This window comes from Canis lupus, chromosome 38, assembly GCF_003254725.2.
Source record: "Canis lupus dingo isolate Sandy chromosome 38, ASM325472v2, whole genome shotgun sequence".
NCBI classification, from domain to species: domain Eukaryota; kingdom Metazoa; phylum Chordata; class Mammalia; order Carnivora; family Canidae; genus Canis; species Canis lupus.
In genome coordinates, this window is record NC_064280.1 from 18,111,361 (window position 1) to 18,125,382 (window position 14,022).

The 14,022-nt window shown below is 50.0% G+C and overlaps 1 protein-coding gene across 2 annotated transcripts in view; it reads right to left on the reverse strand.

The window, feature by feature from the left end:
• UCK2 (uridine-cytidine kinase 2) overlaps positions 1–14,022 on the reverse strand; it is an 80,172-nt gene that overhangs the window by 56,789 nt on the left and 9,361 nt on the right. Inside the window, exon 1 of one of the 2 annotated variants that reach the window (XM_025420923.3) lies at positions 13,110–13,263. The exons of the other annotated variant lie outside the window; for it this stretch is intronic. Coding sequence (XP_025276708.1) covers positions 13,110–13,208 — 99 coding nt within the window. The 5' untranslated portion in view covers positions 13,209–13,263. Of the gene's footprint in view, positions 1–13,109; positions 13,264–14,022 lie in introns of those variants that run through there. 2 annotated transcript variants of the gene reach the window in all.

The following is a 14,022-nucleotide window of genomic DNA, read 5'->3' on the forward strand; positions in this document are numbered from 1 at the left end:
AGAGTTCACAAGCAGGGGGGGAAGAGCAGAGGGGGAGCAGACTCCCCACTGAGCAGGGAGCCAGAGGCGGGGCTCCATCCCAGGACCCTGAGATCATGACCTGAGGGGTAGACACTTACCCGACTGAGGCACCCAGGTGCCCAGGAGGGTTTTTATTTTATTTTATTTTTTTTAATTTATTTATGATAGGTACACAGTGAGAGAGAGAGGCAGAGACACAGGCAGAGGGAGAAGCAGGCTCCATGCACCGGGAGCCCGATGTGGGATTCGATCCCGGGTCTCCAGGATCGCGCCCTGGGCCAAAGGCAGGCGCCAAACCGCTGCGCCACCCAGGGATCCCCCCAGGAGGGTTTTTAAAAAGGAATGTTAGTAAGCTGCTCTTTCTTCCCCTCACCACCCATTAGAAAACAAGTCCACTTCACTCTTTTCAAGAAAAAGGTCCAACTTGACAACTTCAGAGAAGGACCAATAAGAGAAGAGACGCGGGAAGGGCAGCCCACGGCAGGGAGTGGGCAGTGGCTGACTAGCTGCGGCCTTCTCAGCAGAGAAGGGCCACTGCCTCGAGCAAGTAACATCACGTGAGTAAGTGGGAATCAAACTGTCCTAACAGGTTGTCCTCGCTCTCAGTGGCACCACACCTGGCCAGCACAGGGCCCGGAGGCTGGGCTGCTGGGGATCAGCCAGCCAGGTGGCTGGCACACCTGCCCAGAGCACAAACGCTGGTCCCGCCCACAGCAGAAGTGTCACGGTGGAGAAACTTCTGCGTGCCTTTTGTGACTGTGTCCTACCAGCAACTCTCCACAATGGACATTATCTGCTCTTCACAGATGTAGAAAGGGTTCAGAAGAACCATTAAAAGTGGTCGAGATGGGTCAGGGGGTGGGTGGGGAACGCCTGGGTGGCTCAGTCGGTTGAGCACCTGCCTTCGGCTCAGGTCATGATCTTGGGGTCCTGGGATTGAGCCCTGCACTGGACTCCCTGCTCAGTGGGGAGCCTGCTTCTCCCCCTCCCTCTGCCTGCTGCTCCCCCTGCTCTGTCAAATAATTAAAATCTTTAGGGAAAAAAAATGGTCAAGGTGGGATGTGAACACAAGTGTGGCTGACTCCAAAGCCCATGTTTGTTCCACCCCATCAAGCTGTCTGGACTTAGAGCAAGAAAGCACTTTCCAGAAGAAACCAGGAAGTTGTACTCCAATCCTTGCTTGAAGCAGAGACCTCATAAAGCCTCAATTCTATCATACCATGAAGACCTTAAACCCCACAAACACTCACAGAAGCAGCCTCGTGGCAGGCCTGGGATTTAGCTCTTCTTAGAGGACACATCCACAACACAAGCTTTTCCACATCAAGCATGACCTCTCCTGATGATGGCCTCCAGAAGCCAAGGGGCCCATCCAGCGTGCACACAGGCTTGTGTCCTTCATGGTGAGCCACGGAGAGCCCCGCTGCTTGCATTTCCCTCCAGGAGAGTGAGTATTCACTGCCTCTCTCGTTCAAATACTCTTGAGTTCAATACTATGTGTCAAATACTATTCTATTCTGTTTTCAAATATTTACTCTCTACCAAGGAAGTGGTGAAAAATAAAACCATGACTAGTCAAAATATGCCACACAAGAGAAACACATCCTCAGAAGCCCCCACAGAGACAAAAGGCAGTTCTGCCACACCTGCTTCAATAAATGTCTACTGATTCCAGGGCACCTGTTGGCACAGATGCCAACCCATGAGCCACACAGATGGGGCAGGCCACCCCTGGTCCCCTGGGTATAGCCCTGGGCTCTGAGTTCTATTCCTGTTCAGAACTACTTCTTATTAAAAAAAAAAAAAAAAAGAACTACTTATTACCAATCCTATCATGAGTTCATTTCAACAGTAAAGACCGTAACGACTCCAGTTTACAGTGTTTGCATTTCTTTTGTCAAAAAAGGAAAATATTTTCAACAGCAGCATCTCACATCTTAACACTGCAGTGTTACAAAAGAAACTAAAGCTTATAGTACGTGTAATTATATATCATCTGTGTGAATGAAAGGAAGAACATTAATAATCCTAATGGACCAATAGCTTTGGAAAATGTCTTTGTCATGTCAAATCTCTACAACTTAACAAGGATATACTCTCTTCTGCACAAGACGCACTGAACTCAGAAGAACCTAAAAAGCTACAATGTCCCCAACCGTAGTTCTGCTCAGTGCTTTCCCGGCTCCAATCCAAGCTACAGAAGGTCTATTCAGACTCATGCAAGCTGCCCCCAAGTACAGACAGCTTTTCTCCAAAGATGATAGATCGATCTTCCCCTAAGATAGGGAAGATAATCATGTTGGTTTAAGATCTACTCGTCTAGCATCTCTTGAGTTAAAGACCAAATTCATATTAACAAGCACCTAATCAAATAAAATAGGCAACATCTGTAATAAGAATTTGATAAGACGTAATGGTTACCCTCCAGATGATTTCATATTTTAAAAAATGCACCATTAAACAGGCACCACCTAAGCCACCTAGCATGTACGCCTACACTGAGCTCTGGGATTGACCTTGTGCCAGTAATCCTACCCAGGTAAAGGGACCCCAAGAAGTACAAATATAAACAGCCATGGGACTGCGGTCCACATCTCCCCACAACCCGCCAAAGCAACCAGGTTTAAATGCTGTAAACCGTATTATTAGAAGAGAAAACTGAGCAAAGAAGTAATGCATTCTAAAAAAAAAAAAAAGAGAGAAGTAACGCATTCTTCAACCACTTATTCAACAAATAATTGAGGGCCTAGGGATCCCTGGGTGGTGCAGCGGTTTAGCACCTGCCTTTGGCCCAGGGCACGATCCTGGAGACCCGGGATCGAGTCCCACATTGGGCTCCCGGTGCATGGAGCCTGCTTCTCTCTCTGCCTGTGTGTGTCTCTGCCTCTCTCTCTCTCTCTCTGTGTGTGTGACTATCATAAATAAATAAAAATTAGGGATCCCTGGGTGGCACAGCGGTTTGGCACCTGCCTTTGGCCCAGGGCGCATCCTGGAGACCCGGGATCGAATCCCACGTTGGGCTCCCGGTGCATGGAGCCTGCTTCTCCCTCTGCCTGTGTCTCTGCCTCTCTCTCTGTGTCTCTCATGAATAAATAAAAATCTTTAAAAAAAAAATTAAAAAAAATAATTGAGGGCCTATAGTGTGCAATCTTTATTTTTTAAAAGATTTTATATATTTACTTATTTGAGAGAGTGTGAGAGAGAACACAGCAGGAGGGAGGGAGGGAGGGAGAGAGAATCTGATGCAGATTCCACACTGAACACAGAGCCCAACACGGGGCTTGAACCCACGACCGTGAGATCAGGACCTGAGCCGAAACCAAGAATTGGACACTCAACCACCTGAGCCACCCAGGTGCCCCTGCGATTTTAAACAATGTGACCATAAGGAGGTGAGAGAGCCAACCATACTGATACCTATCTGAGGGAAGTGCTAACCTAGCAGAAGAAACAGCCAGTGCAAAGCCATCTTGGGGAACCTGCGGATCTTTGCAGGGACTTTGGGTTCTCTACTGGGAGTAAAATGGGAGGGAAGTCACTGCAAGGTTTTAAGAAGAACAGGGAAATTATTATCCAACCTTCATTTGAACAGGATCCCTCTGGCCACTGTGAGGAGAGTAGAATGCCCAAGGACAGAGGCGGGAGAGGGAGAGGAGCCTGGATACTATGGCAATGACCCAACTCTGAGATGCTGGTGGCTTGGATGGGGGCTTGAAGCAGTGGAGGTGAGTAGGGGCCGACGGAGGACGTGCCATGATACCAAAGTGTTGGTAGAACCAACAAGACCTCTTCGTGGACTGGATACAAATGAAAGAGTAGTTAAGAATGACTCCAAGGTTGAGGTCTGAGCACCCAGAAGGATGGAGTCATCAGCAGCCGAGATGGGAAAGAGTGCAGGGTGAACACACATGAGGGTAAGATCAGGAGTTAAATACTGGTCATCCTGAGACTCCTGCTGAGATCCCAAGAGAAAATGGCAAGGGTTTTTGAGAAAGAGGTCCTTAATATTGGGCTATTTTACAAATATTTGTTGAGGACCTACCTAGACTTTTCAGCTCACATGTTAGCCTTGAGAAAGAGTGAGGAAAAACAAAGCCTCCCATGTCTCCCCTGCTGTGACTCAGTCAGGAGAGAAGGGCAGACTCAAGGAGCAAGGGCATCACAGGGTGGGGGAAATCCTATGGCTGCGGTCTGTTGGGATGCTTTAGCAACATAGAAGAGGGACACCCAAGCACGCCTGGAGGACTTCCCAAGAGAGGCCATGATAGAACACGCACAGAAAGATGGGCAGGCGTTACCCAGATAAGGAAAAGGAAGGTAGGTGGAAGCTAGGAAAAGCAGCAACATCTATGAGAGTAAGATACGGGGTCCCAGGATCTATGAGAAACCCGGTTAATACCCAGTTGAAGTGAACGTTGGCACGGGACAGGGTTAACAGCCTTTTAGGACCCCACCAAAAGATCACAAATGCCAACTGCAGGTGCAGATGGGAGAAGTACATGGTGTGTGTGAGCCATGGTAAGAAAACAATTCTAGAACACTTGCGGCTAGCCACAGAATTGAGAAATGTTAAAGCATGAAAGGAGCTTCTCCTGTGGATGCACATACAGATAGCTAGTAAGTACTGGCAAAGCTAGGCTGGAAGCCACATCCCCTAAATTAATGGCCACATGAAGGGGCAAGGTGAAATAATAGCACTGATACGAAAAAGTGAATGGCTAATGACGTCACAAAATCCTCTCACAAATCTGAAGGTCTCCAGCTTTCTGCTTTTGACAAAATTACAGGAGGTGAGCAGCAAGCTGGTTGATTCATAAAAATATTCTGGGTTCTGACACATATTTTGAAAGGTAAAAACTGAGTGACCTTGATATAACAAAAGCCCTTCTGCTCCCATCTACTTATGCCAACAGGGCTTCTCAAAGTTTCTAACTACACAAGAGAAAAATCTTATTCTAGCATTAAGTAGTAATAATCCACCAATTCAAGACATACTTGTGAGGGGGGGAAGCTCCATCTATCCCATCAAGTTGCCTTCCAACCAAAGTCTACTTTTTATGTTTAAGTATTTATCAAAATGTTTATCTACTTGTTTTGATTACCCTGTGACAACAGCCACAGTAATAGAATCCAAAATAAATTAACACCAAAGAGACAATAGGAAATAAAATCATTCCTATGTACAGGTACGTTTTTGTTGCATAAGAATGATAGAATGATCAATAAAAGGTTTTCTTTTTTTTTTTAAGATTTTTATTTATTCATTCATGAGAGAGACAGAGAGAGAGACAGGCAGAGACACAGGCAGAGGGAGATGCAGCCTCCATGCAGGGAGCCTGATGTGGGACTAGATCCCGGTACTCCAGGATCACGCCCTGAGCTGAAGGCAGGCGCTAAACCGCTAAGCCACCCACCCAGGGATCCCCAATAAAAGATTTTCAAGCATAAAAATAGATGAGCTTAAGTTACTATGTTGTGGGGAAAGTGGAATTGAAATGTGATTTCAAGGAGGAAAAAAAAATTAAGCTTTCTGGCTCAAATTACGAGCTTATTCATGTATTTTTTTAATGGATGACAATAGGCCAAATTATTACAGTATTTAGAACCCACTAGATACACTTAAAAGAATGAAACAATTATTGTTTCAGAATGTCAGTATGTACAATATATCAGGATATATCCTTTGCTACTCTTTAGCCATGATGAAAAACACTTATATCAAAAATAGAGGGGTGGGTGGCTCAGTGGGTTAAGTGTCTGCCTTCGGCTCAGGTCATCATCCCAGGGTCCTGGACTGAGCCCTGCTCAGCAGAGAGTCTGCTTCTCCCTCCCCCTCTGCCCCTCTACCTGCTTCTGCTCTCTCTCTCTCAAATAAATAAAATCTTTAAAGAAAATAAGTAAATAAAGTTATGATTTGCTGTTTTATGTAAGAGTGAAAGAAAACAATTACATTTATTAAAGGAAGATGATCAAATTTTCTGTTAGAGATCTAAAAATGTTTCCATGGTTAAGCAACTCCGTTGCCAAAACCTATGTGTGCACCTATAAAACCTGTAGACAGAAACATGTAAAAATTTGCAAAATATTCCAAATAGTGACTTTCAGTAGAGTTTGAATCTGCTAGTTAACAAATCTTTAAATGGAGCACCCTGATTTGCAAAAACAGCTGATGGATGACAGAGGGTGAAAATTTTCTAGCTGGTTTGGGGGGATGGGACTATTGTGATTTGGGTAAACATTGCAAATGGAGAATTTCTTGCTCTTGGATCTCTTAAGGAGATGACTTTTTCAAGTATGATGGTTTTTAAATCAGGATTCAAAAGACTAAACTTAGAACCATACCTTGAGCCTCATAGTCACTATCAAGACTATCATCACCAAGATCATCTGAGATCCATGAATCACCACGTGTGAAACAAGATTTTTAAAAGTAAAACACTCTTGGGTGCCTGGGTGGCTCAGTCGGTTAGGCATCTCCCTTCAGTTCAGGTCACGATCTCGGGATCTTGGGATTGAGCCCCACATCCCATCGGGCTCCCCTGCTCAGTGGGGAGCCTGCTTTTCCCTCTCTCTCTGACAGGTGCTCCCCTTGCTTGTGCTCTCTCACTCTCTCTCTCAAATAAATAAATAAAGTCTTAAAAAAAAAAGTATTTTAGGGATCCCTGGGTGGCGCAGCAGTTTAGCGCCTGCCTTTGGCCCAGGGCGAGATCCTGGAGACCCGGGATCGAGTCCCACGTTGGGCTCCCGGTGCATGGAGCCTGCTTCTCCCTCTGCCTATGTCTCTGCCTCTCTCTCTCTCTCTCTCTGTGTGACTATCATAAATAAATAAAAATTAAAAAAAAAAGTATTTTAGCAACAATCAAAAGGTTTTATAACATTAAAGAAACCACCATTTTAAGTGTTCCATTTTACTCAGTTTTAAAATTTTTATTTGTGCTTTATGGAGATTAAACTTATGTAATTCATATATAGGTATACATGATACATTACGATAAAGAGATGGTCGGAATGCTTTAGTAAGCTGGCTAGTAAGCTGGCTTAATGATATAAATGGTTTGATGGACAAGAAACTGCACCCGTGCACACAGACATGGAGAGCACATCCTCCGAGCTTTCTCACTGGTTTAAAACATTGAGACGCGCATCTCAAAGACCTCAGAGATCTTGAATAATCTAACAGCACTACCTCAGAGCCCACCAGCCAGAAAGTTCCTCAGCAGCGACACTCCTCAGTACAATGTGTCCCCAGCCCGGAACTCCCTTAAAGCAAGATTCAACAAAGAAATGAGGACACCAAGCATTAGATCTCAGCAAATGCCACAGAGGGAGCTGGAGTCGGGTGACCACAAAGAGTGAGCATCAGAAGCCACACTTCAAAGACTTGGAAGCAAGGAATGTAAGAGGAGGCAGCTGACTACAGGCACAGCTGGGAAGACGAGCAGGAGAGGAACATACTGGATGCTCAAGACGGGCTGTCACTTCTTTCTTCTACCAGGCACCGCACTAGGCGCTGGCACAGCCAACGAGAGAGTTTCCGGCAGAGCCAACGGTCTTCCTTGGGCAGGGGGAAAGCCAGGCGTGCCGGCAACACAGAGAGAGAGGGGTAGAGGGCAAGAGGCCAGCAGGGCCAGACCATGCCAGGCCTTGATGGCCGTGGCTGCCGTCTGGGATGGGAGAAAGCACACAGCACCGGCTTTGAGAAAAACAGCAAGGACCAAAGCGGTCCCACGGTTCTGGGAGCACCCAACAGAAGGAAGGTGTGGAATGAGCAGTCTGGCCAGATGGGGATGGCTGCTGAGGTCCCAGGAACAGGGGGACGGAGCCAAGGAGACGCAGGCCCACGGCACATTCCAGAGTGCTCCAAAAGCAGATGCTGAGTCACAGCCAAGCTGAGCTGAGGTGACAGCCCACACCTCTGAGGGGACTGCAGTTTCCTCTCTTGGTCTGTATTACTCATACACAGTCAGACCAACCTCTCCCAAAATACTTCAGAGGACTGCCTGCTGCCTGTGAAGACAGCTCAGAACTGACACAGATTGAGGAAAGGAGGGAAAAAAAAAAAAAAAAAAACCTGGATTCCAATCCAAGTTGTATCACTTACTAGCCACGTGACGTCAGGCAAGTCAAAAATCCTCCCAACCTCATCTTCCAAAGTTAGCCATCAATGGGGGAACGCCATCTGACTTCAAAGGGAAGAGATAATCAAACGCTTTAAAGATAAACTGGCTTGGCGGCACCCGGCTGGCTCGGTCAGAGGACTCTTGATCTCCAGGTTGTAGGTTCAAGCCTGACGTTGGGTACAGAGATTATCTCAAAAGGAAAAGAAAATTCTTAAAAAAAAAAAAAAAGAAAGAAAAAGGTAAACTGGCTTGATGGTGAAAGTGGTTCAAGGAAGTTTTAACAGTAAATACTAACAGAGACTTTCTCTCAAGTATCCTCGTATCCTGACTTCTTGAAAGCACTTAATACAGTACTTCGCACAACGACATCCACTGAACAAGTACCTATTTAGTACCTACTAAAAAAATGCAAGGCTCTGGGTTTTTTTTTTTTTTTTTTTTTTAGATTTTTTAAAAAATTTATTCATGAGAGACACAGAGAGAGAAGCAGAGACACAGGCAGAGGGAGAGGCAGGCCCCACGCAGGGAGCCTGACATGGGACTCGATCCCGGGAACCCAGGATCAGGCCCCGAGCCCAAGGCAGCGCCAAACCGCCTAGCCACCCGGGCTGCCCAAAAATGTGAGGCTTTGGATAAGCAATACCAATGCATTAGGGCCCAGGGGTGAGGGTGGGGGCGCTTTTTATATTTGGGGCACTGCAACATGAATAACAGAGTTAAATATGGTTTCAATTGTGGCTTCAAATCCTAATTCAAATAGTCTTATAAATTAAATAATCAAAGAATAGGGGCACCTGGGTGGCTCAGGGGTTGAGCGTCTGCCTTCGGCTCAGGACATGATCCCGGGGTCCTAGGATGGAGGCCCACAAGGGGCTCCCTGCAGGGAGCCTGCTTCTCCCTCTGTCTGTGTCTCTGCCTCTCTCTCTGTCTCTCATGACTAAATAAATAAAATCTCTTAAATAAATAAATAAATAAATAATCAAAGAGTAATTACAAATTTTGGTCTGCCCTAACTCAGTTCAACGAACACTAAACACTAATGCTGAATCAAACACCAAAAAGGACACAAAGACACAAATATGTGAGATGCTCTTACAGAACTTCTATTATGGTGGAGGAAGTAGTCAACTACAAGGCAAAAATGCGGTGAATGCAGTTAAAACTATGGAAGCATTAGAGACAAGAAGTAATTCTAAGGAAATGAGTAACAGAGTTCCCTGGAGGAAGTATTTACAGAACTAAAGGCTTAAAAGGATTATAGGTCATGCCAGAGAAGACCCCAAGAGCAAAAGTGTAAGTGAAAGCAGTTCCACAGATGTGTCTGGGTGCATTTGGGTAGAGACAGGAAGGAAGAGGGGGAAAAATAAAGTCTGGGACCACATTTGGGGGTCAAGGGGATTTGCGCTGTGCTGAAGTATATGACCAGCAGTCTGGGCAACGGAGAGTGGCCCAAGATTTCCAGAATGGAGAGTGAGACAATGAGAGCTACAGCCACGGAGGCCCACTCTCATGGCCGCGAAGGTATAGGGTAAGAAGCTATTTTAATTGGACAAGGAAGAAGTCACAGCAAAAAGGAAAAGGGGATTGGCGCCAACTGTCATGGACATACATGCAGGTGGAGAAGTTTATACTACTTTTTTCCTCTTCCAGTTTGACTTCCTGCTTTCTAGACCTGTCCTTTCAAAGGAAAGGTTGAGAACCTGGTTTTTAACACAGATCAGAACAACTTTTTCAACCCCCTGCAATTTCAAGATGACTTTGGAACAATGACTTGCCATGCCGGACTAGCAAAGCCGACTCTAAAGTTCTAATTCATCTTTACTTCGAAGACTAAAAATATGTGATATATGGAGCCACAATTACTATTTTTGCCTTCTACATCCAAAATAATTTAGCTAAGGTACAATACTTGTACCTAGGGCAGCTACAACATTGAGACAAATTAGAGCACTCAAGAGAAGCTGAACAGGGAGTGGTTTCTTCTCATAAAGGAGGGGTTAGGGTGGGAATAATCAAGATCTACAGGGCTGGGCCCAGGGTACAAAGCAATCTACATTTCCATTTCCCTTTGGATCAAGTACTTCTGAAACCATTCCACAGCTATGTCCAAGGTAAAGGCTGTAAAACAGGTCCCCCCAACCCCCCAACCTTAGTCTTAACTTTTCCTAAGTCGATTCTGCCTTGACCAAGGAATAGCAGGGAATGAACAGCACCAGTCTAGAACCTGGGGCTTCGCTAGGAAATATGTGACCTGACTACGATGTTTTTCTCATCTATAAGTGATGAGACTAAGTGTTGGACTCCAGGGACTCTGAGGTTCCTTCGAGCTCTAAAATTGTCCTTTTTGATCCTTTTGTTTCTTCCAAATTCTATTAACAGGCACATAATAAACACCCAGGGAACACAGATCAATCTCACTTCTAGATCCTCTTGCACTACTATGTTCAGGTTTCCAAAGGAGGTCCAGCCTGTTGACACTGATCACCCTCTTTAAAACAAAACAAAACAAAACAAAACCCTGAAACTTTGAATTCCTTGCAGGAAAGGCACTAATACTAGATAAAAGAACCATGATGTTATCACAGCAGATGGACTACAATATGGAATTACAGAAGTCCGATGCTCCTTTGGACTTTTTTAAATAACAACAACAACAACAAAAATGATTAGGGCAGGGCAGCCCGGGTGGCTCAGCGGTTTCGTGATGCCTTTAGCCCCAGGTGTGATCCTGGAGACCCGGGATCGAGTCCCACGTCAGGCTCCCTGCATGGAGCCTGCTTCTCCCTCTACCTGTGTCTCTGCCTCTCTCTGTGTCTCTCATGAATATATAAATAGTAAAATCTTTAAAAAACAAAAAAAGGGAATAAATGTTACTTTAAAAAAAAAATGATTAGGGTAGCCTGGGTGGCTCAGCGGTTTAGCACCGCCTTCAGTCCAGGGCCTGATCCTGGAGACCCAGGATCGAGTCCCATGTCGGGCTCCCTGCATGGAGCCTGCTTTTCCCTCTGCAGGGAAGGTGTCTCTGCCTCTCTCTTTTTCTCTCTCTCTGTGTCCCTCATGAATAAATAAATAATATTTTTTAAAATGATTAGAATAATCTTAAACAAGGACATAGTATTTTTCAGAGCCCAAAGTGTCCAACATGTTTAATGCTGTTCCTTTTTTCTCTTCCAGTGTGACTTCTGGCTCTCTCTAGACCTGTCCTTTCAGAAGAAATATAAGAATCTGTTTTTTTGTTGTTGTTGTTTAAAAAAAAAAAAAAAGAGCCTTTCTCCAGAGTTTCTCTAATCTTCTCCTTGATGAGAATCCCAGGTGGGCAGCCCTGGTGGCTCAGCGGTCTAGCACCCGCCTTCAGCCCAGGGCCTGATCCTGGAGACGGGGGATGGAGTCCCACATTGGGCTCCCTGCATGGAGCCTGCTTCTCTCTCTGCCTGTGTCTCTGCCCCTCTCTCTCTTTCATAAATAAATAAAATCTTAAAAAGTAAATAAATAAATAAAAGAATCCCAGAGACCGGGTTCCTACTCCCATCATGGCTCACGACCAGCTCCCACTTGACACATTACAGAAGTAACACTTGGGACTTGCAGTGAGTATGAACTGAGACCAGGTGATGACCAGGGAACAGATTTACTTCCCCCATCAGGGTCTCAAGTTTTCACTTCTGCGGTGCCCACACCATGTAGGCGATTGCCAAGGTCATTGTCTGTAAAAGCCACACTCCTCTGCCCTTGTGAGCCTCCCTCCCCCAGGGGGTCTGGACCTCGGGCAAATACTGGGGGGCCGACCGGGTGTCAGGCGTCGGGCTGGGAGCGCTGGGAACACAGCCACGGACGAAAAGGTCCCGCGCAACAGGCATATGCTGCGGAAAGAGGGGGCCGGGGATCACCCCGAAAGGCCAGGGAAAGCTTCTGCAAAGAACTGGGCATCGTGGGTTTGCTTTTAATTACTAGGAACGGCACCAGCAGGGAACACCTAACAATTTGGTAAAGGGGGGAAAAAAAAAAAAGAGGCAGTCGGCCCGGGGCGAACGCCACATCGGCTCCTGCGCCGCGACCCCGAGCCCCGGGAGCCGGAGAGCCCACCCGCTCCACCGTCAGGAGGCTCGCGGCGGCCCCACGCCCCGCGCCCCGCGCCCCGCACCCCGCACCCCGCAGCGCGGCCCGGGAGGGGGAGCCCGCGGCGGCGGACCTCGTGGCGCGCTCCTCATGGCGCCAACGGCCTCCCCGCGCCGCGCATCCCCTCCCGGCGCCCGCGCCCCCGCGCCCCCGCGCCCAGGCCGCCACACGGGCCGCGTCCCGAGGCAGCCGCGGGCACACGGAGCCACTGCAGGACGCCACCCGCCGCCGCGGGGAAGCCGGGGTCGCGCCACGAGCGCATCCCCCCCCCCCGTCTTCTCCAGGCCTCGCCGATAAAACAAAGAGCGGCGCGGGGGCGGCGCGGGGCGGGGGCCGGACACCCAGGGGGGCCCCCTCCGCGGGGCCCGGGGCGCGTCCTCCCCGCGTGCGGGAGCCCGAGCCCGCGCAACTTTCTCCTGGAAGCCGGCCGCGACCCCCTCGCAGCCCGGACGCCGACGTCCCCGCAGCGAGCGGGCGCCAGGATTGCCCCCACCCCTCCCCCTCCCCCTCCCCCTCCCCCTCCGTCCCGCGTCCCCGGGACGCCGCCCCGCGCGCCCCGCCCGCCCCGCCCCGGGGTCCCGGGGTCCCGGGGTCCCGGGGGAGGCGGCGCATCGGGGCCCCCGGCGCCCACCCCGCCGACCGCAAAACAATAAGCCTCCGCCTCCCCGCGGGTCGCCCCGAGGAGCCGCCCGGGACCCCGCGCGCCCCCGGAGCCCGCCGGCCGCGAGGAAGCCCGAGCGCTGGAGCGCCGCCAGGAGCGGGGGCGCGCGGGCCACGCGGCGGCCGCAGCCCCGACCGGCCCGGGCCGCAGCCCCGCCGCCCCGCCGCCCCGCCGCCCGCCCGCCGCCGTACCTTGCCGCTGGCCGTGCCCCCGCTGACGCCGATGAGGAAGGGCTCGCCGCCGCCGGGCTGCTGGTGGCTCTGCAGGGTCTGCTCGCTGTCCCCGGCCATGGCTGGCGCCGCCCCTCCTCCCGCTGCCGCCGCCGGACGCACGCTCCCCGCCCGCCCGCGCCGGGCTCCCCGCTCCCCGCTCCCCGCGCCCCGCGCCCCGCTCCGCGCCGCTCCCCGCGCCCCGCCCGGAGCTCGGCCGTGGGGCTGCGCTTCCCGGAGGCGCCGCGAGGCTGCTCTGCCCGCAGCGGCCGGCTCGGCTCCCAGCCCAGGCGAGGTCAGCGTGATGCTGCTGCTCCAATCCGGGCGGGCAGCGCGCTGCTATTCGCCGAGGCGGAGGCGGCAGGCGGCAGGCGTCCCGGCCCCAGCCTCCGCCCCTCGCGGGCCCCGCGCCGCCGCCCGAGGTCTCCCGGAGAGGTGTGAGCCCGGCCCTCCCCGCCCCCCCCCCCACCCCCCCCCCCCCCCCCGCCGGCTTAACCCTTTCCCCGGCGACCTCCGCCGCTGCGCCGCCCCGTTTCCAGGGGGATGCGGGGCCACGGGGGCCGCAGGCCGACGCCCCGGGTTTGGGATGCGAAATTCGAGCACTCGTGGGAGACCAAGACGAGGCAGAGAGTTCATGACATTGACCCACTATTCAGGCTAAAAACTTGTGTTTTCCCCAGATGAAAATTTTTCCCCCTCCTTTTTGCCAAAATATGTCAGACGCCGGCTTTCAATATTTCCTCTCTTGGAAACACCATCCTCCTCAGTAGGCGACTCCCTAGAGTCCTTGTCCCCAGAGAAGGGTAGTGGGAGGGGCTTATCTGAAGGGCTCACTCCCTCCAAAAGGCAAGGCCCCTTCAACCCATAGTTTGAGATCACAAATGCTGAGGTTCCT